This window comes from Chionomys nivalis, chromosome 3 (genome assembly GCF_950005125.1).
Source record: "Chionomys nivalis chromosome 3, mChiNiv1.1, whole genome shotgun sequence".
Taxonomy (NCBI): Eukaryota; Metazoa; Chordata; class Mammalia; order Rodentia; family Cricetidae; genus Chionomys; species Chionomys nivalis.
The window spans coordinates 88,435,802-88,455,336 of record NC_080088.1 but is presented as its reverse complement, the minus strand read 5'-3'; the positions used below and the strand labels follow the sequence as shown (position 1 = coordinate 88,455,336).

General features: G+C 47.9%; 1 protein-coding gene across 12 annotated transcripts in view; it reads left to right on the top strand.

The window, feature by feature from the left end:
- The window catches only part of Trrap (transformation/transcription domain associated protein), a 95,475-nt gene that overhangs the window by 52,019 nt on the left and 23,921 nt on the right, over positions 1-19,535 (top strand). For all 12 annotated transcript variants that reach the window (XM_057763715.1, XM_057763716.1, XM_057763706.1 and 9 more), the window contains 18 exons: positions 1,260-1,466; positions 1,574-1,732; positions 1,828-1,959; positions 2,636-2,746; positions 4,028-4,174; positions 5,439-5,652; positions 6,248-6,373; positions 8,832-8,978; positions 9,615-9,817; positions 10,386-10,507; positions 11,024-11,237; positions 12,848-13,027; positions 14,652-14,798; positions 15,619-15,738; positions 16,155-16,442; positions 16,578-16,715; positions 17,502-17,614; positions 18,657-18,792. In XM_057763715.1, coding sequence (XP_057619698.1) covers positions 1,260-1,466; positions 1,574-1,732; positions 1,828-1,959; positions 2,636-2,746; positions 4,028-4,174; positions 5,439-5,652; positions 6,248-6,373; positions 8,832-8,978; positions 9,615-9,817; positions 10,386-10,507; positions 11,024-11,237; positions 12,848-13,027; positions 14,652-14,798; positions 15,619-15,738; positions 16,155-16,442; positions 16,578-16,715; positions 17,502-17,614; positions 18,657-18,792 — 2,904 coding nt within the window. The remainder of the gene's footprint in view (positions 1-1,259; positions 1,467-1,573; positions 1,733-1,827; positions 1,960-2,635; positions 2,747-4,027; positions 4,175-5,438; positions 5,653-6,247; positions 6,374-8,831; positions 8,979-9,614; positions 9,818-10,385; positions 10,508-11,023; positions 11,238-12,847; positions 13,028-14,651; positions 14,799-15,618; positions 15,739-16,154; positions 16,443-16,577; positions 16,716-17,501; positions 17,615-18,656; positions 18,793-19,535) is intronic.

Here is a 19,535-nt window from a genome sequence, read left to right as displayed (position 1 = left end):
TCTTCCCCCACGGGTACTCTGTATTCTCTGGACAGTCTCATCTGCTCCTTTCCTCTTATCTTTTCTCAAAGCCACTAAAAATTTTAAAAAAAAAAAATGGGGAGGTACCCATTCCTGCCTTATTAAAAATAGTGGATTATCTTAATAAATACTCAAAATTTTAGAAAACAAAATAGTTGAGGATGACAGGGACTGAGGAGGACAACCCAGGAGTTCATGAGACAGGTTCTAACTCTAGCCCAGGCTGTCCTGGAACTTGCAGGGATCCTCCTGTGTAGTATGGAGACTGCTCTTCCGTTCCCAGCCGTCCAGACCCAAATAATCACACAGAAACTATATTAATTACAACACCGTTTGGTCAGTGACTCATGCATATTTCTAGCTAACTTTAACATCTTAAATTAACCCATTTCTATCCATCTGTGCATCACCACGAGGCTGTGGCTTACTGGGTAAGGTTCCGGCATCTGTCTCCTCGTCTCTTGACTCCGCCTGCTCTCTCGGTATATATCTATGTTTGGATTTCCCACCTGACTTCACTCTGCTAAGCCATTGGCCAAAACATCATTCACCAACCAGTAAAGCAACACATACAGGAGGACTTCCCCCATCTCTCCTGCCTCTGCTGGAGCATCATCAGTGTTTATAACCAAGGGGTACACTTGGTCAGTGTGTATTTACCACACTGAAAATCTGTGTTGGTGTGTGGTTTTTTCACACTGAAAAACTGAGGGTATTAAAGGCAAACTCCACAGTGTGAACCACTATCCCAGGATGCTTGCTCTCCTTAGTTGCTCTGCCCCTTTTCAGCCTTGCTTGTGTCTCCTCAGACACCCCTGCTCAGGGCTTGTGACTTTCTGATTCTTTTGCATTGTTAATTTTACTTTGTTATTCATGTGTATGTATGAGTGTGTTGGAGAGAGAAAGATGTGTGTGGGGGCGCTTACATGGTACAGCACACGTATCAGTCAGAAGACCACATCGTGAGTTGATTTCTTTATCTTTGTGTGGATTCTAGGGATTAAACTCAGTTGTCAGGCTTGTGTGGCTTTTGTTGTGCTGACTCATAGGCTTCTAACTCTGACCTTCCTATGAAACAACCTTAAAAATAGTTTGAGATTTTGGCATGTGTGTACATCATATATGTACACGTATGTTTACATATATGTGTAGGACATACATACACATACGTCTGTGCCATGTACACAGAGAACAGAAGAGGGCGTCAGATCCCCTAGAACTAACCTTTCTTTTTCTAGGTTTTCCACAGTCTTCTAAAGGCTCACGCAATGGAAGCCCGAGCGATCGTGAGACAAGCGATGGCTATTTTGACCCCAGCGGTGCCAGCCCGCATGGAGGATGGACACCAGATGCTGACACACTGGACCAGGAAGATCATCGTGGAGGAAGGCCACACGGTCCCACAGCTGGTGCACATTCTTCACCTCATTGTGCAGCACTTTAAAGTATGTAAAGGGACAGCAGACATGTGTGGTGCAGCCTCAGATGCTGACTTCGAGCATCTACTCTCTCTATAGGAATACTGATGTGGTGTTGACCCCTGTGTCTGCAGGTATATTACCCGGTGCGGCACCACTTGGTACAGCACATGGTCAGTGCCATGCAGAGGCTGGGTTTCACGCCCAGTGTCACCATTGAGCAGAGGCGGCTGGCTGTGGACCTGTCTGAGGTTGTTATCAAGTGGGAACTACAGAGGATCAAGGACCAGCAGGTAGGGCTGTTGGCCTTTGCTGTCACCTCTCTCTGGGCTCCTTACATGTCTGCTGGTAGTCGGGCAGTAAAGTCTGGTGTGTCCGTTTTTTCCAGCCGGATTCTGACATGGACCCAAACTCCAGTGGAGAGGGTGTCAACTCTGTGTCGTCCATTAAGAGAGGACTGTCTGTAGATTCTGCGCAGGAGGTGAAACGCTTCAGGGCAGCCACCGGGGCCATCAGTGCAGTAAGAGCTTGTGCTTTCCTTGGGTGTACCCGCTGTCCTCCTGGGACTCCGCCTATATTCCTTGTTTTTTTGAGCATTCTTGAGCCAACTACTCAAAAGACAACTGGGAACTGAGAATAATCCCAGGGCACAGCACTTCCTGGAGGACTTTCCCGTTTTCTGACGTTCCTCTTCACTGGCTTATACCACCAGGAGTCTGCTAGTTACTTGCAATAAAGACCACAAGAGGAAGCTGGGGTATGGCCCAGCCCAGACTCTACCAGAGAGGGGCTGAGAACAACTGGTGATGGAGAGCTTGCTCCAGTAGAGCTCAGCAGTAGAGCCTCTGCCTAGAATCCACCCAGTGAGGGAGGGGCTGGTGGCTCATATCACGGGTCTTCCCTGCACAGAAACTCCAAGCCTCCTCTGCACTTATTCTGCTATTGCTAATGTTTCTACCAAGAGTCAGTTTCTTCCCTCGCCGCTGGCTGTCACATGAGTCATCACGCCTCACTGCCAGTTAGTGCATTAAGTCATGTGCCCCTGCCAGGACTGTCAGGTTCACACAGCAGAGATCCTCTGCCCCCAGACTCCTTCATGCCCAGAATCTGGGAACAGCTGGCAGGATGAGTCCACACTCCATGGGAGGTGCTGGCTGTGGGGTCCCTTCCCACTTTAAAGGACAGTCCTTTCCTAGGTGTTCGGGAGGAGCCAGTCCCTGCCAGGAGCCGACTCTCTTCTTGCCAAGCCCATTGATAAGCAGCACACGGACACCGTGGTGAACTTCCTCATCCGAGTGGCTTGCCAGGTATGGTACTGCAGAACCCTGCAGCGTGGTGTCTGACTGGGCCTGAGAGCGTGTCTGCCACCCTGGTGCCAGATGGTTCTCATACTATGTCTGGCTTCTGTTTCTGGAGCTTGCTGTATCTCAGGCTGGCCTCTAATTTACACTCCTCCTACTTGAACCTTCTGAATGCTGCAATTACAGGTGTGTGCCACATTCGGCTACCTGTGTCTTTCTTTTGGTAGGCATTTCTGCCCCCTGATTTCTCCTTTTAGTGTTAATGAAATAATGGCATGACTTGAAAAAAAGTTACCATGTATTTAATATGTCACGTAGAAGTCACAGGATAACATGTGAGAGTCAGTTCTCTTTCTTTCACATGGAAATTCAGGTCATCAGGCTCGATGCCAAGCACCCTTAACCACTCAGGCACCCCAGCCCAACGTATCTTACAATTCGCAGTGTCTTGGTATTGTTAAGGGATCCTGGTCAGTCAATCACTTCCTTGTTTTCTTTGCTATGTAAGTTGGGGATGGTGCATAGCTCATGGCACTGAGTTGGTCATTCTGCGGGGATCTGTGCAGCTTTCAGTTACTTGTAGGAGTGCTTATAGCTTGGACTCACCAATCATACTGGTATTTATGTTCTCACAGGGTTGCTGGGAATCTATTTCTAAAACCTGCCATTTTGTTTTACAAAAAAAAGAAATTCCAAAATACGAAATTTTCCTTAGAAAAGAATTCAGAGTGGTGGTGCCATAGAGACGGCTCAACAGTTAAGGACACTGTCTGTGCCGTGAGACTTGGTTTAATTACCAGCATACACATTGTGACTCACCATCTGTAACTCCAAGTCCAGAGGATTCAACCCCCTCTCCTGGCCTTTGCAGGCACCAGGCATGTGCGTGGTGGACCAACATACATGCAGGCAAAACACCCAAAGATGTGAAGTCTCAAAAACTTAATTTTTCTTCATTTGGGGCTTGGTTCCTCAGTCCTTAAAACTTGTGAGCAAAATACTGTGTTTTGTGAAATACTAGAGATTGGTACAAATTGTGAAGAATCACGAGGTGTCCAACAGGAGATCCCTTGTTTCCTTGCAGGGCGAGGGGTTCTGTGTGCAGATACCCCTCTTTGAGACCCTGCTGCAGGGGAGTGGGAGTGTGTGGGTGAAGAGGCCCAGAGGGAGGAGGAAAACCAGCTGTCGGAAGATGCATGGGTGCAGGGACATTTGAGAAAACAGCGTCGCTGCTCTTCCTGTACCTGTAAGCTGGTGTTCAGTGACCAACCACTTGGCATTTTGTAGGTCAACGACAACACCAACACCGCAGGGTCACCTGGAGAGGTGCTCTCTCGTCGCTGTGTGAATCTTCTGAAGACCGCTTTACGACCGGATATGTGGTGCAAGTCCGAGCTCAAACTACAGTGGTTTGACAAGCTGCTGATGACCGTGGTAGGCGTGGGCTCTGTCAGTCGGTGCCGTCACCTGGCTGGGGACATCTCTGCTGGGCCTGAATCTAAAACATGAGCTTTGAGATGTGCCTACTCTGACTTGTGGCTGGATGAGCATGGCTTTGACCTTTGGTTCTCTGTCAGCCCAGAGTGCTTAGACTAGATCAATGGTGTCTTTCATATTTCAATGCATGCCTGCCTTATCTCTCTCCTTTCTTTTTTTTTCCTTATTCGTCCCTTTCCTCCCTTCCCCCCTTCCCCCCTTCTTTCTTTCTGTCTTTCTCACACTCTTATGTTGACTTAGCTGCTGACTTGGTATAACTGTTGTGGCTGACTAACCTGACACTCTTTACAATAAGTTACAATTTGTATAACATTTTCTCAATGGACTAAGCTCTGAGTGGACTCAGCGGAGGCAGCTGATGAGTTGGTTCCATTCCTGGTTATCTCTGTGTCTTGTTTACCTGGAAACCTTGATCCTTGGGTTTTTCTGATGGCAGCGAAAGCCTGGATCATGTCACTGCCATCTCAGATTCCCTTTGTCCAGTTGTTTGATGGAATTCAAAAGCTTTCACTCTTGGACTTAAATGACCTAGCATAGATATTTGCTGTTTGGGTCCACAGAGAATTAAAACACTGCTGTCGTAGGTTTAGAAGGCTGTTACAAGGGGCTCATGGTACAAACCGAAGGTCCCGTTCTAAATGGTTGTCCAAATTCCTCATTGCCCTTCTGAAAAAGTTACTGGCTTTCTGGTTATAGCCCACTTTACAGACAGCATTGCCGTGTTCCTGGGAAACTGCTGGGACCTAACTGTACATACATGATGTGTGTAAACTACAGGAATGGAAGTTTCCAGAAGCCATGCCTATGCTTCCTGCAAACAGTTTTTATTTTTAATAATACCATCATCTAGTACATTGGTTACATGATACAATTTGAAAAACATTTCCTTGGCCTGGATTTTTGTATTTTGAGTAAGTAGGCCAACAGAAGCATTCTGCATTGTAATATCTTTCCGTTTTAGAGCAAACTTAATGACATTTTAAAGAGGTTTGACTAAATTTTAGGACACATTCTGTTTAGGATGCAGCTTTATAAAAGTTCTGCTGTGTATGGTGGCTACATGCTGTGACAGCGGTACCCCTCTTCATTCTTCCCTGGCTTTTTACTTCGTTCCAAATACTTGATGACATCCAGTTTCAAAGCTGTGGATTTGCGTCTCTCCACTTACTTCACCTGACAGTGGCCTGTTTTCCCATTGCAGGAGCAGCCGAACCAGGTGAACTATGGGAATATCTGCACAGGACTGGAAGTGCTGAACTTCCTGCTAACTGTGCTACAGTCACCAGCCATCCTCAGTAGCTTCAAGCCCCTGCAGCGGGGCATCGCCGCCTGCATGACCTGTGGGAACACCAAAGTGCTGCGAGCCGTCCACAGCCTCCTCTCTCGCTTGATGAGCATTTTCCCTACAGAGCCAAGTAAGCAACCCTTCCCTCATGCCTCTCCTTTGCCGGAGACTGGTGGGCCCGGGACTGTTGCTTGAGAATGCTCGTCCTGTAGTTCTCAGTGAACATTGTTTTCCCATTCTGTTTTACTCCCGACTTTACTTTTTTGTTTTGTCTTTGAGATAGGGTTTCACTATATGTGTAGCTCAGGCTGGTCTTGAACTCTCAGTGCTGGGAATAAAGGCATGCACCACCATGACCAATCTCTCAATCTCTTTTAAAACATTATTTGAGTTGAAAATTTAGCAGTAACGTGTTATTTTGTTTCTGCTCTGAAATTTATTTCTTCATCTGCTGGATTTGTTTTTCAGATATTTCTTTAAGGGACATTAGGTTGAGGTATCAGAACGAACATTGAGCAGCTGGTTCCTTGAAATTGTGCATGTTCTGATTACGTGTACTTAGAGCTGTCAGGATAGAGTTGTCCTCACTGGCTTGACCATGAGGCACACACTGTCTTGTGGTGGAAGGAAAAGTTCTGTGCTGCCCACTCCAGAGCTAGAGCTTGATCTATGGGACTGTGCAGCCTAAAGCCCTGACCCCAGCTCCCTACCCCACATCGTTCCAGGCACTTCAAGCGTGGCCTCCAAGTACGAAGAGCTGGAGTGCCTCTACGCAGCTGTCGGGAAGGTCATCTACGAAGGACTCACTAACTATGAGAAGGCCACCAACGCCAATCCCTCGCAACTCTTTGGTGAGTACCTGTGTGATTTGTCCAGCAGGGGTTCACTTGGACTGCGGTCCCTGCTCCCTGGACAGCTGTCTTGGGAAAGCCTGAGGCGGGGGGGGGGGGGGGCTTTGCTGCCTTGGGTTCTGTGTTCTGTCCATCACTTGTGCTTCCTCCTCTGAGTCTTTCGCTCGTCTCCAGTGCACTCTCGACCTGAAGATTGCCCTGCACTGGTGGGTGAATTGCTGCCTCTGGGCTGTGTCCGAGAAAGACAGACCTAGATAATCAGGGCAGCTGAATAACTACCCCAGATACCCAGACGTCCAACTTAGACACCTTGCCCCTTACCACTCTAGTCCTTAGAATTGGGTTGCTACCATAATTTTTTCCCTATCATATTAATGTCATTGTGTAAAACTTGGGAAATCAATATTCTTATAAAAGTTACCTATAAACCTCTCATTCATTAGTAGTAAGTACTAATAGGTTGGAATTTTTTTTAACTTAATTTATTTTTTTGGAGGGGTGGTTTTGTTTCTTTGTTTTCCAAGACAAGGTTTCTCTGTGTACCCATGCTGTCCTGGAACTCAGTCTGTAGACCACTCTGGCCTCAAACTCAGAGATCTGCTTGCTTCTGCTTCCCGAGTACCAGAATTAAAATGTGTGCACCCCCACTGCCTAGCCCTGTTTTTATTTCTTCTTATGTTTATGCATGTGTGTGTTGAGTTATCTTTCTAGTCCCTATATCTTGTTTTCTATACGTAAAAAGATCCGTAACCTGCACCCGTTACACAAATGCTTGTGTCTGAACCTGTGTTCTAAATGGTTTCAGTTGCTAATGTTACAAAAATCTACTGCTTTCCTAAACTGGCTGTCTGCTCTCTGAAACGCGGGGCCCAGGTGTATTTGCTTTAATCAGTCTGTCTTCCTGTTCACACCTGGCTGCTCTAGAGCCAACGAATTGGTTTTTGTGACTTTAAGTGGGGCCATCTTGTGTGCTCTGACTCCTATCACAGGTAAAGGAGCATCTCTGCTTGCTCCTTCTCCAGGGTGCTCAAAGAAGAGCTGACCCCCATGGGCCCTGCTTCCCTCCATGGGGTGATCCCCATGGGCCCTGCTTCCTGACCCCCATGGGCCCTGCCTTCCTCCTCTGTAGGGTGACCCCCATGGGCCCTGCCTCCCTCTGTAGGTGACTACAGGCTGGGATGTCTCATGGTGATTGGCTGTGCCAAGGTCCTCCTTGTCTGGTGAACTTAGCTTTGTCACTGTTATGTCCTTAGAAGAGACCAGAGCAGGATATGTTCCATTTTTTTCTTTCTTTTTAAAAAAATACTTATTTTTGTGTGCATTGGTGTGTTGGCTGTATGTGTGTCAGTATGAGAGTACCAGGTTCCCTGGAACTGGAGTCACAGACAATTGTGAGCTGCCATGTGGGTGCTGGGAACTGAACCTTAGTCCTCTAGAAGTGCTGTTAACCATTGAGCCATCTCTCCAGCCTCAACACATTCCATTTTCAGCGTGGATTCGGTTACCTGGCTTAAAACCAGGCTAACTATACAATGGCTGCTATGCAGAACCAGGTTTAAACAAGGACAAGCCTGAAATTGTCCACACCTGGGATGTTGACACCTATAAATGACAGATGCCCTCTGATGGGTCTCTGATGTGATCCAGGAGTAGGAGTCAAGTTCTCTCAGGGTCAAGATGATGTTAAAGACCTCACTAGTGGAAGATCTCACTCAGTGTTCCTGTTCTGATATTGGGCAAATTTCATAGAAGCATGCAATAAATTCTAAAAATTTTCATGTTCAGATAGGCTAAACCTTTGTTGTTGTTGTTCTTTTAAGGATTTTGCTCCTGTTTTACCTTCTTCCAAATATCATGGGATAAAAAGCTTTACAGAGGATAATTTGTCAAAGCCTAAGGTCCAAAACTGAAGGGAAGAATTTTTTTGTTGTTGTTTTTGAGACAGGAGCAGGGTGTCTCTGTTACAGTCTTGACTGTCCTGGAACTCACTTTATAAACCAGGCTAGCTTCACATTTACTGAGATCTACCTGCCTCTGCCTCCCAAGTTCTGGGATCAAAGGCGTGTGCACCACCGCCCGACAGGGAAGTGTGTTTTGTACTGAAGCACAGAAGTCAACTCTGGAGGGTAGAGGGGGCAAAGTTAAGATTCAGGGTGACAGTTCATGCCTCAGAATGTGAACAGTGTTCTGCAGGCAGGAGCTTTCAGAGTTGGCAGAGTTGATGGCTTTAAAAGCACACTTCTGTTACTTAATTTGCTGTTATTTTGTTATGTGAGGCCCAGGACCTGCCTATCTTCTGCCTCTGCAATGCTGGGATTACAATTGCTTGTCCCCATTTCTGGCTATGAGATATCAAACTTGGTCCTTGGGCATGCCAGGCAGGCACTGTACTGATGGAATTGTCTCCCCAGGACAGCTGTTACGTCTTTGTAAAATAACTGCTATTCCTGCCCTGCAGGGACACTTATGATCCTCAAGTCGGCCTGTTGTAACAACCCAAGCTACATCGACAGGCTGATCTCTGTCTTTATGCGCTCCCTCCAGAAGATGGTCCGAGAGCATTTAAATCCTCAGGCAGCATCTGGGAGCACTGAAGCAACTGCAGGTGACAGCCTGGGACTGGTGTTCTTACCCCACGGACTTTGGGGGTCATCTGGGCAGTGCAGGGTGTGTTTGAACACTACCGTGAACATTGGTTAATGTGAAGTTGTGATAATAGGCTCTTGTGGCAGAGGTTTAAAGTCAAAACATGGCTTAGACCAAAAATCAAGTTTAAAATTTGAGGGTGTAAGAATGAAAAGCAGCTGAAAGTGGCGAGTCCATGTGAACCTTCACAACCACAGTTATCTATCGCAGTACTTTACGACAAAGTGCCTAATCAGAATTCCCATTTCTGAAGAGTTATGTCAGGCTCCTACAGACTAGGAGGGGGAGAGCCATAGCAGTGTGCTGTGTTTCCCATGGCTGCTGAAGGCTCCCCCAGGACCCAAGTGCCAAGTAGCATCATGTAGGATGTGGAGAAGCTGGGGTGCCTGTGCAGGCTCCATCAACTCTGTCACCCCCCACCCCGTTCTTGTGTTTGGGGCTGCTAGAGGGTACTTTGCAAGATGCAGTCTTAAAGAAGTGACATTTCGGAAAAGGCTTAGAGTGAAAACCTTTGTAAGCAGTTTTTGCAGCGCAGTGGCTCCTTTAAGTGCATCTGTAGGGATTGGACCCAGGTATTTGTCCTTTCTCTGCACAGCTGGAACAAGTGAGCTGGTGATGCTGAGCTTGGAGCTTGTGAAGACTCGGCTGGCGGTGATGAGTATGGAGATGCGGAAGAACTTCATCCAGACCATCCTGACCTCCCTCATTGAGAAATCCCCAGATGCCAAGATCCTCCGAGCTGTGGTGAAGATCGTGGAGGAGTGGGTTAAGAATAATTCCCCAATGGCGGCCAATCAGGTAAGCTGCCGGGTTGGCCCTCTCTGAAACCCAGGAATGTGGAAGCAGTCCCCTCCTACTCTTTTTCTTGACCCGTGTGGAACAAGCACAGTGTTGAATTGTCCCCACCGTAGCTTAGCTTGATCGGGAGTTCCCTGAGCGGGCCAAGCAGATAAACTGACCAGCTGCTCTTCACGGTGGCTTTTCTTTTGTTAAAACGCTGTGTGGATCTTATTTGTGAGTTTAGTCTTTAATGGGGTGGAGGTGCGCTGTGAAATGCTGTTGCTGGTGAGAGACTGCCATGTAGGAGGGTGCTCTGCAGCTTCTGCCTTGTTTCCAAAGTGAGTCGTGATGGTGGGGAAGATGCTTATTGCTGTGTCTTGACTTTTTGAGTACCCAAGGATAATTATAACCACCTTTGATTTTTTTTTCTTTAAAAATGAACTGGCTTAATTACAGTAAATAATAATGTTATTGTTAAAATAACGAGAGCGTGGAGAGTTGGAAAGGTGGCTGTGAAATGCTTTTGGATCTGTGGTTTTTCAAGTAGAGGTAATTGGCACTTTCTTTGGGGAAACCGATTTTGTAGACACCTACACTCCGGGAGAAGTCGATCTTGCTCGTGAAAATGATGACTTACATAGAGAAACGCTTCCCAGAAGACCTTGAACTAAATGCCCAGTTTTTGGACCTTGTTAACTATGTTTACAGGTAATCAGCACTGGTCACATCGCCTGTGGGTTCGTAGTGTGGTCTCCACTCGCAGTGCAATATGACTTCAATTTGTACTTGTGTCTAAGTTGAGTGCTCACTTTGATATTAGGGTGACATACCTTAATGGCATTTCTTTATCTTTTTAAAAAAGATTTATTTTGTATATGTAGGTGTTTGCCTGGATGTATATATATGTAGTATCTCTGGAGGCCAAAAGAGGGCATCAGATCTACTGAAACTGGAGTTAAAAAGGGCTGTAGGCAGCCATGTGGGTTCTGGGACTCGAACCTGACTCCTGGAAGTACAGCTAATGATTTAACCACTGACCCATCTCAGCAGCACCCTTGCTAGCATTTCTGAGCCCTTGCAGAAGTGTTGCTCAAGCCTTCATGGTGAAAACACACCCTGGTGTTCCAGGGGAGTTGGTTTGGGGGAGCTGGTGTACATCGTCGTGAACACTGATCTGGGTGATCCCCTGGCTCTTATGTCTTCTCTTACCTCTTGTCATTGCAGGGATGAGGCACTCTCTGGCAGTGAGCTGACTGCAAAGCTTGAGCCTGCCTTTCTGTCTGGGCTTCGTTGTGCCCAGCCATTGATCAGGGCCAAGTTTTTCGAGGTTTTTGACAACTCTATGAAACGCCGTGTCTATGAGCGCCTGCTGTATATCACCTGTTCCCAAAATTGGGAAGCTATGGGAAGCCATTTCTGGATCAAGCAGTGCATTGAGGTAGAGTGGATAAACTCAACTTCTGTGGCTGAGAGCCTGGGGGTTTTCTGAGGGGACATAGAAGGCAGCCGGTTATCCTGTGAATTTGTCACTTTTCTGTTGCTGTGTGAAAGCACCATGACCATGGCAACTTATGAAAGAAAGCATTTAATTGGGCGTATGGTCCAGAGGGTTACAGTCCACAAGATATAGCTAAGGCGTTGCAGCAGGAACAGCTGAGAGCTCACAGACCTCAAGCCACAAGGCTTAGAGCACACTGGGAATGGCAAAAGTCTTTGGAAACCTGAAAGCCCATTCCCAGTGCACACCTCCTCCAACAAGGCCACACCTCCTAATCCTTCCCAAACAGTTCCACTGACTGGGGACCTAGCATTCTAACATGTGTGCCTATGGGGACCGTTCTCATCAAATCACTGCGTCCTACAATATAAGGAGGTATAGAAGTATCCCATCATGCACCTGTTCTTGTCCCACTACAGGGGAGACAGACAGCCCTTGCTGATAATTAGAAGTAGGCACTTAAGACAACATTGCTCATCTTACTGTGAACCTGTATCAGAAAGCCAGAAGAAACTTTAGTGGGCAGATATTCCTTCATCTTCATTTAGAAACATCTTTAAATTTCATCTGTCTCAAAAGTTGAGTGGATGTTGAGGTTGTCGTCTCAGTCACGAACAGCGTGGGCAGCTTGCCAGTGCTGTTGCTTTGCGTTCCTTGGTGTGAGGATTTGGGCTGGGGCAGCAGCAGGTGGGTATGCGGTCTGTGAAGTCGAGCCTGCAGAGGGCTTGCTCTTTCCCTAGGAGGGAAGTCTGCCGTGAGGATCGCAGGGAACTCCTGGGCCACTCTTGCTCACAGGTTTCAGGCACAGGCCACTGGTTTGTTGGGTTACTAGTGCTTAGCAGACTCGCACCATCTAGAGTGAATGAGACCAGCTTTCCTCTCAGAGACAGCTGCAGCAAACAGTTCTTAAATTCATCCTTCGATGAATCAAAGGGAACTGTTCTGGATGGACCTCAGTGACAGCTGGTTGCCATGGTTCCTGTTTATGAAGAATTGATGGTTTCTCAGCATAAGCAGCGGCCCTGTAGTGATCTGCAGGGGCTGCTGCACTACAGATGTCCTCAGGAAGTGCTGAGAACACAAGAGGACCACAGAGGCAGTCAAGGGTGATAGCACATCACAGAAGATCTTAGGTGCTCTCAGTCCCCGAAGAGTATGGGCTGGTTCTCTGTGGCTATACAAAGTCTTTGAGGGGTTCAGAGAGAGAGGGAGTCATGGGGCTGGTTGTGTGCAGAGAGATGATTCTGAGAGAGGGGGTCTGAAGATGGCCTAGGAGGCTCCCTGGCTGGACTGGGGGCTGTGCCGCCTGGAGTGAGAAGGAAGGGCAGAGAGAAGTGAAGCAGAGGGCTCTGCCTGGGTGAGGTCTCTACGACAGAGGGGAGGATGAACTGAGAAGCAAGTCCAGGCCTGCAGCTGACCTGGGGTGGGTGCTGTGACCTGAGCTGTGGGCCTGCACTGTCTGTCTGTGTCTGTTCTGATGTCTAGGTGTTCACACACTCCCAGTCCCAGGTGTCGGCTTTAAAATGGTCTTCTTTTCCATGATCCTCTAGCTCCTCCTGGCCGTGTGTGAGAAGAGCACGGCCATCGGTACCAGCTGCCAGGGAGCTATGCTTCCATCCATTACCAATGTCATCAACCTGGCCGACAGCCATGACCGGGCTGCCTTTGCCATGGTCACACATGTCAAGCAGGAGCCTCGGGAGCGAGAGAACAGTGAGTCTAAAGAGGAGGTGAGTCTCTGGCTGCCTGGATGGAGTTACTACTCGTTTTGAGTTGGCAGGAGCCTTAAGAGCTTGTTTCTACCCAAAAGCTGAGTGTGGTGCCTCAGTTTAGACTTTCTTGCCATTAAAGAAGATCTTAGTTGCCATACCTATTTGCTGGCATCGTTCTGAGCCAGTTCTACTTGGAACAGGGAATTGATTTTGGTTTTTCCCCTCTTCTGTGGTGCTGGTCTTGAACTAGAAGTGATACCCACCATGTAGGAACCCAGTGCCAAGCCCTCCACAGCCTTATGGGAACCTTGTGTATTGCCACCTGGTCCTAGATGGGCAACATGGAACTGAAAGCGTGTCTGACCACCAAGGCTGGTACCGTAGTCTTCACAGCTCTCCTGGTTCTCCATTCTTCTCATGGAAGTGCATATGCCGGCACTCTGGGCCCCTGGCTTTGGGAAGCACAGCCTGTTGGGGTGCGGGTTTCAGAAGAAAGCCTTTAGTGACAAGGGAGAACACTTGTTTCCTTTGCTCTAAGTGGGGAGTTGGGCTGGCTGGGGTTGTACTTGGTTGGTAGAGTTCTTCCTAGCAGGAGTGAAGGCCTGGGTTTGATCCGTAGCACAATTCAGTTAAGGAAGAAGTATGGCTAATCAGGTCATTTGATACAGTCTTGCTGTAATCTGAGTGACATCAGTAACTGTCTTTGGTGACTCATCAAAGGCAATATAGTGGATAGTGTAGTTGGCCTGTTGACTTTGGGGGATAGTTCTGATTTCCTAGTTGATTGTGACTTAAGAACTTGGAGACAGAAAGTTCATTCTTGTGTGTGACATAGCAGACACTAACCCAGGTCTGTCCTGTGCAGTGACCCCAGCAGCATTAACATGACTGAGCGAGGCTTTGGGCAGGCTGTGCTGCATCCCAACAAGTGATATGCTTTTTTGATTCCAGTGATGTTTGTGTTGTTTATTTTGCTTCCTATAGCTCAGATACAGAAGCATATGGTCATCCTTCCACAGTTGTGTGAGAGAGAGATGCAGTGGGGTGCAGGGTGAACATGAGCCAGAGTACCATGGTGACGGGTCTGCCGAAATGAAACACATTCTGTATGCAAATGTCCTCCATCTGAAATGCTTAGGAACACATGCATTACACATTTTAGGTGTTTCTGATTTTGAAAATTCATTTTTTTAACCACCCGAGAACCCAAATTTTGAAGTCTGAAATTTGCTAAAATTTGAGTATCATGTGGGTGTTTATGTTTCACATTTGAAGCCTTTTACTTTTGGTGGCTCTCAGATTAGAGGTGCTCAGCCTATACTCTAAGAAAAGCTTCTAGAAAACTCAAGGGAGGTGTGGAGACCTGGCTCAGTGCTTAAAGCACCTGCTGCCCTCTCAGAGGAGATCAGGTCCCAGCAACAGTGGGTGGCTCACAACCATCTGGTTCTCCAGCTCTGGGGGACCTGACGTCCTCTTCTGGCCCCCATGGACATCTGTGCTTAGGTGCACACTCCCTACAGACACTTGATGTACACAGAGTTAAAATCTTTAAAAAAAAAAAAGTGGTCAGTGGTTGATAAGAGCTGTGTTTGTTGGGTTCTTGTGAACTCCTTGACCTCCTGCATTTCCTTGTCTTGTTTAGGACGTAGAGATAGATATTGAGCTGGCTCCTGGCGACCAGACCAGCACACCCAAAACCAAAGAGCTTTCTGAGAAGGACATCGGGAACCAGCTACACATGCTCACCAACAGACACGACAAGTTTCTCGATACTCTCCGGGAAGTGAAGGTCTGTGGGCAAGTTTGGGAGTGAATATCTTCTGCCTCCATCTTATTTCAGAACAGCGTCTTTCCCCACCAGTATTAATTTTTCTCTCACCAGTTTCCCTTGAGTTTTTCTTCCTACCCCAGTTGAAACTGTTCTAATTCTGGGAGAGTTTGGATTTGACATTTAATGTAAACAAGGAAGCAGATAGAAGATTTTATGGGAAAAATAGACATTGGTTTCTCTGCCACTTACTGTCTTGTGGGAATGGTGAAATCATTTAGTGCCGCTTGTAATGAGCAGTAACTCTGGGTTCTTGCTCAAGTGCTTCAAATCAAGAGACTTGGGAAAGTGAAGGCGGGCTGAATGTATGGCTTCCCCATGTGCCCGCTGTGGGTGTTCTCAGTTTCTTCAGATAGCTGTGGCTTCCACAGACGCTGCTTAATCATGGACACGGACATTATTGCATTTTGACTCTGTGACCAAGGTTTTGTGCACACAGTCACTTTTGAGAAGTAGAATCAGTGGTGCTGTTTATATCAGGACTAGTAGGAAGGAAAACCAATTAGTTGCCAGTAATTTCTATATTACATTTTCTTGGTAAGCCACCTGGCCTTCCTGTGTCTAAGTGGCGCCCTCGCTGCCCTGGGTAAGTGTGGAGTGCTGAAGGAGCAGGACGCAGTGTCTGCGTGGATATAGGTGACACGCCATGTGCCGCCCTTCATCTGCCATTAATGCTAGAAAGGAGGGCTGTGGGCCTGTCCCCAGGCTGCAGCCTCAGTGTCCCTTTGACTGGGATGCAGAAGGCACATGACTCACCTGAGCCATACTCTTCTGCCCACAGACGGGAGCGCTGCTCAGTGCCTTTGTCCAGCTGTGCCACATCTCTACAACGCTGGCCGAGAAGACCTGGGTCCAGCTCTTCCCGAGGCTGTGGAAAATCCTCTCCGACAGACAGCAGCACGTGAGTCACGTCTGAAAATCATTGCTGCGAGAATGTAGTTTTAGCTTTTGATAGATAATCCTAAATAAACACCATTCTGGGTTCCAGAGTATGACAAAACTACTGACTCTCACCCAAGGACCAGTTATCATAGTGCTGCCAAGTGATGAGGGAGAGGCCAGGTGTGTGTGTGTGTGTGTGTGTGTGTGTGAGAGAGAGAGAGAGAGAGAGAGAGAGAGAGAGAGAGAGAGAGAGAGAGAGAGAATGAGAATATATCCCAGGTTAGCCACAAGATCCCCTCATAGCCCAGCCTGGCCTATACTAGCCATCCTCCTGACTCGACCTCCAGTCCTGGGATTGTAGCGTGCAGCAGCACACCTGGTCCAGGCTTGTCAGTTTTCGAATGAAGACCTAAAACAGCTCACTCTTGGTTCTAGGCGCTGGCAGGAGAGATCAGCCCATTCCTGTGCAGTGGCAGTCACCAGGTGCAGCGTGACTGTCAGCCAAGCGCGTTAAACTGCTTTGTGGAAGCCATGTCCCAGTGTGTCCCCCCAATTCCCATGCGGCCCTGCGTACTGAAGTATCTGGGGAAGACTCACAACCTCTGGTTCCGTTCAACATTGATGCTGGAGCACCAGGCCTTTGAGAAGGGGCTGAGTCTGCCTATCAAACCGAAGCAAACAGCCGAGTTTTACGAGCAGGAGAGCATAACGCCACCTCAGCAGGTGAGTCCTCATCCTGTCAGTGACTCTCAGTAAGTTCCTCTCCCTGGAGGTTCACTGGTATGCTCCCGGGGAGTTCCTTTGTTGACTAGAAGTCTGTGTTTGACCCAAGCACTCAGAACCAGTGATTGCCTTTAGGAGATACTGGATTCCCTTGCTGAGCTGTACTCCCTGTTACAAGAGGAAGACATGTGGGCCGGCCTGTGGCAGAAGCGCTGCAAGTTCTCGGAGACGGCAACCGCCATTGCTTATGAGCAGCACGGCTTCTTTGAGCAGGTGATGGCTTTGGGTGATGCCTGGTGGATTTCACTGCTGGTCTTCCTTACTGTAACGTGCTTAAGTTACAGTACGTTCACACTTGGGGAGATTATACTTTTCATTGAGTGGTGGTATTGTTGTTTGTTGAAGTACTGAGAATGGAACCCAGAACTTCGTAGGCTCGGCAAGCCTCCTCTACCCCAGCCATACTGCATTATCTGCTCATGAAGACCCTTCCAAGCCTCGGAAGCCTTGGTGCTTGCCTTACATAGTTTAAACTTTTAAATGTTATGTGCCTGTGCACACACATGAGCACATGTTCCGTGACACATGGACAGCCTTGTATAGTCCGTTCTCTCCTTCCGCCTTTACCTGGGCTCTCGGGCACAGACTGGGTCTTTAAGCCTTTCCCTGCTGAGCCATCTTTACCTCGGTCTTCTGGCGTCACAAGCTAACACAGATGCTCGGAGGCTGTCTGTCCCTGACTCTGCTGGAAAGAGTGGGTCGATGCACTCAGTCCTCGGCCTCATGCTTCCTGTGCAGCACAGCACTGACTTCAGAGTGAGTCTCAGCCCCATGTAGGATGCTGGAGCCCAGAACAGAACACATTTGTGTGCCCAGTGGCCTTCTCTGGCACCTTTGTGAAGGCTGTCCTTTCTGTCTCTTAGTAGGTGAGCTGTGGGCATCAGGTAGCCGTGGACTGGAAGGCTGTAGTTGTTTCTCAGTTCCTGTCCGCCTTGCCTAAGTTAAGAAGACGAGGAAAACATTCTCCTCAGTAGTCTAATTGCACTGTTACTTTTTTAGGCCCAAGAATCTTACGAAAAGGCAATGGACAAAGCCAAAAAGGAACATGAGCGGAGTAACGCCTCCCCTGCCATTTTCCCTGAGTACCAGCTGTGGGAGGACCACTGGATTAGGTGAGCTGGAGCAGGCCTTGTATATGTGGGATACACGCATGCCAGGGCACACGTGTGGCGCTCAGAGGGCAGCTATGGCCTTCATCCTCTCCTTCCACGGTGTTCTTCTAAGTACCTCAGGCTTGGTGGCAAGCACCTTTACCCCCGGAGACATCTTGCCAGCCCAGCAAACAGCAGTTTTCTAACACAGTACAGTTCAGAGATACAGTGATTCGATATGTGTGTGCCGAGAAATTATGGCAGAGAAACACTACAGTCTTTGTTTTTTGTTGTTAGGCCAGAAAACTGTAAGCACGATAAAGCACTGTAGTCACAGCGTACAGCTGTTTGTCTGGAATCTGAGCTAAGGTGTTTCCAGCAGCACTCACTGGCATCTCATGGCATGCAGTCATAGGCATCATGAAGGTGGGCTCAAGGCTGCAGTAGTTACATAGCTCAACATGCCGGATATTTCCAAAAGCGTCTCAGGTTCATTACGTGTTTGATTTTAGGCTACTGTGTGCTTGTTGTGTGTCTAGAGCCAGTTAGTATTGCTAACTACCTAGCCACCCTGGATTCGGTTATGTGACTCCATATGAATCCCCTGGTATAGAAGGGTATGGATGGACTGGGCATGGTGGCGCACACCCTTAATCCCAACACACTAGAAGCAGAGGCAGGCAGAGCTCTGAGTTTGAGGCCAGTGTGGGCTGTATAATAAGACCCTGTCAGGGGACAGTCTTAATGAATTAAAGAAGCAAGGGAATGTGTCTGTCAATTCATCCTGAGTTTTCTCAAAAGGGTTGCTTGCTACAGAATCTAAGAAACTAATGTCATGTGTAATCAAATGTACTGGTTAGGAACCAGTCATCGCTGCCTTCCCTCAGGGGCCGTGTGGTCATAGGACAGGCAGGTCTCCTGAGGGCAAGTGGGAGTATCTTCCCACAGCAGTCTGTACTCCAGCCCTCTTCTCGTCTGTAGTGATGCTGTCTTCAAACCCTTTGCCTTTCCAAGTCTGTCAGTGTGTTGTCCTGACTGAGCTGCTTTGACCCTGATCTCCTAGGTGCTCCAAGGAACTAAACCAGTGGGAAGCCTTGACTGAGTTCGGCCAGTCCAAAGGCCACATAAATCCCTACCTGGTCCTGGAATGCGCATGGAGGGTGTCCAACTGGACTGCCATGAAGGAGGCACTGGTGCAGGTAAGACCCCTGTCATGTGCTGTTAGCAAGGACCACGTTGCCTGTCTGTCACAGAGATCTTGCCTAGATCTGAGTAAGTTTGGTATTAATTGAGCATTTAGTGTGTGTGTGTGTGTGCGCGCGCGCGTCTGTGCACACGCACACACATATACAGTACAAGTACAGTGCAGTACCTGTAGAGACCAGAAGAGGGTGTTAGATCTCCTGGGACTGGAGTGAGGAGTGTACTCGCAGTTGTAAACTGTCTGTTATGAATGTTCATACCAGACTCAGGTGCTCTGCAAGAACAACAGGTATCCTAGATCTGCTAAGTCATCTCCATCCTCTGTCGTTCAGTTTTACGTACAAATGAGGATTGGGTGTAGAGACCTTAACCTTTGAGGACAAAAATAACATTGTGAAGCAGTTTGGAATAATTAAGTTGAAAGTGTTGGTGTATTTCTGTCGGAAGAATCGTCAGGACTAACACAGAAGATTGGAGCCGGAGCAGCCTAGGCTGATGTGTTTACTGTTATCTGAAAAGCCGCTGATAGGAGGGACAGGCTCTTGTTCTGAAGTGTGTTGGGCATGGTGGTGTGGTGTACAGTGGGAGTGAGGTGTTTATTGGTCTGTGCATATGGCACCATGACAGGAGTGCAGTCTCTGTCTTCTCCTTGGGAACTTTTGTGGTGCACTCTGCAACCCAGGAGATTGGCTGCTCACCCAAGTTGAGGGAAGGATCTCAGAAGAACAGTGTAAATGCC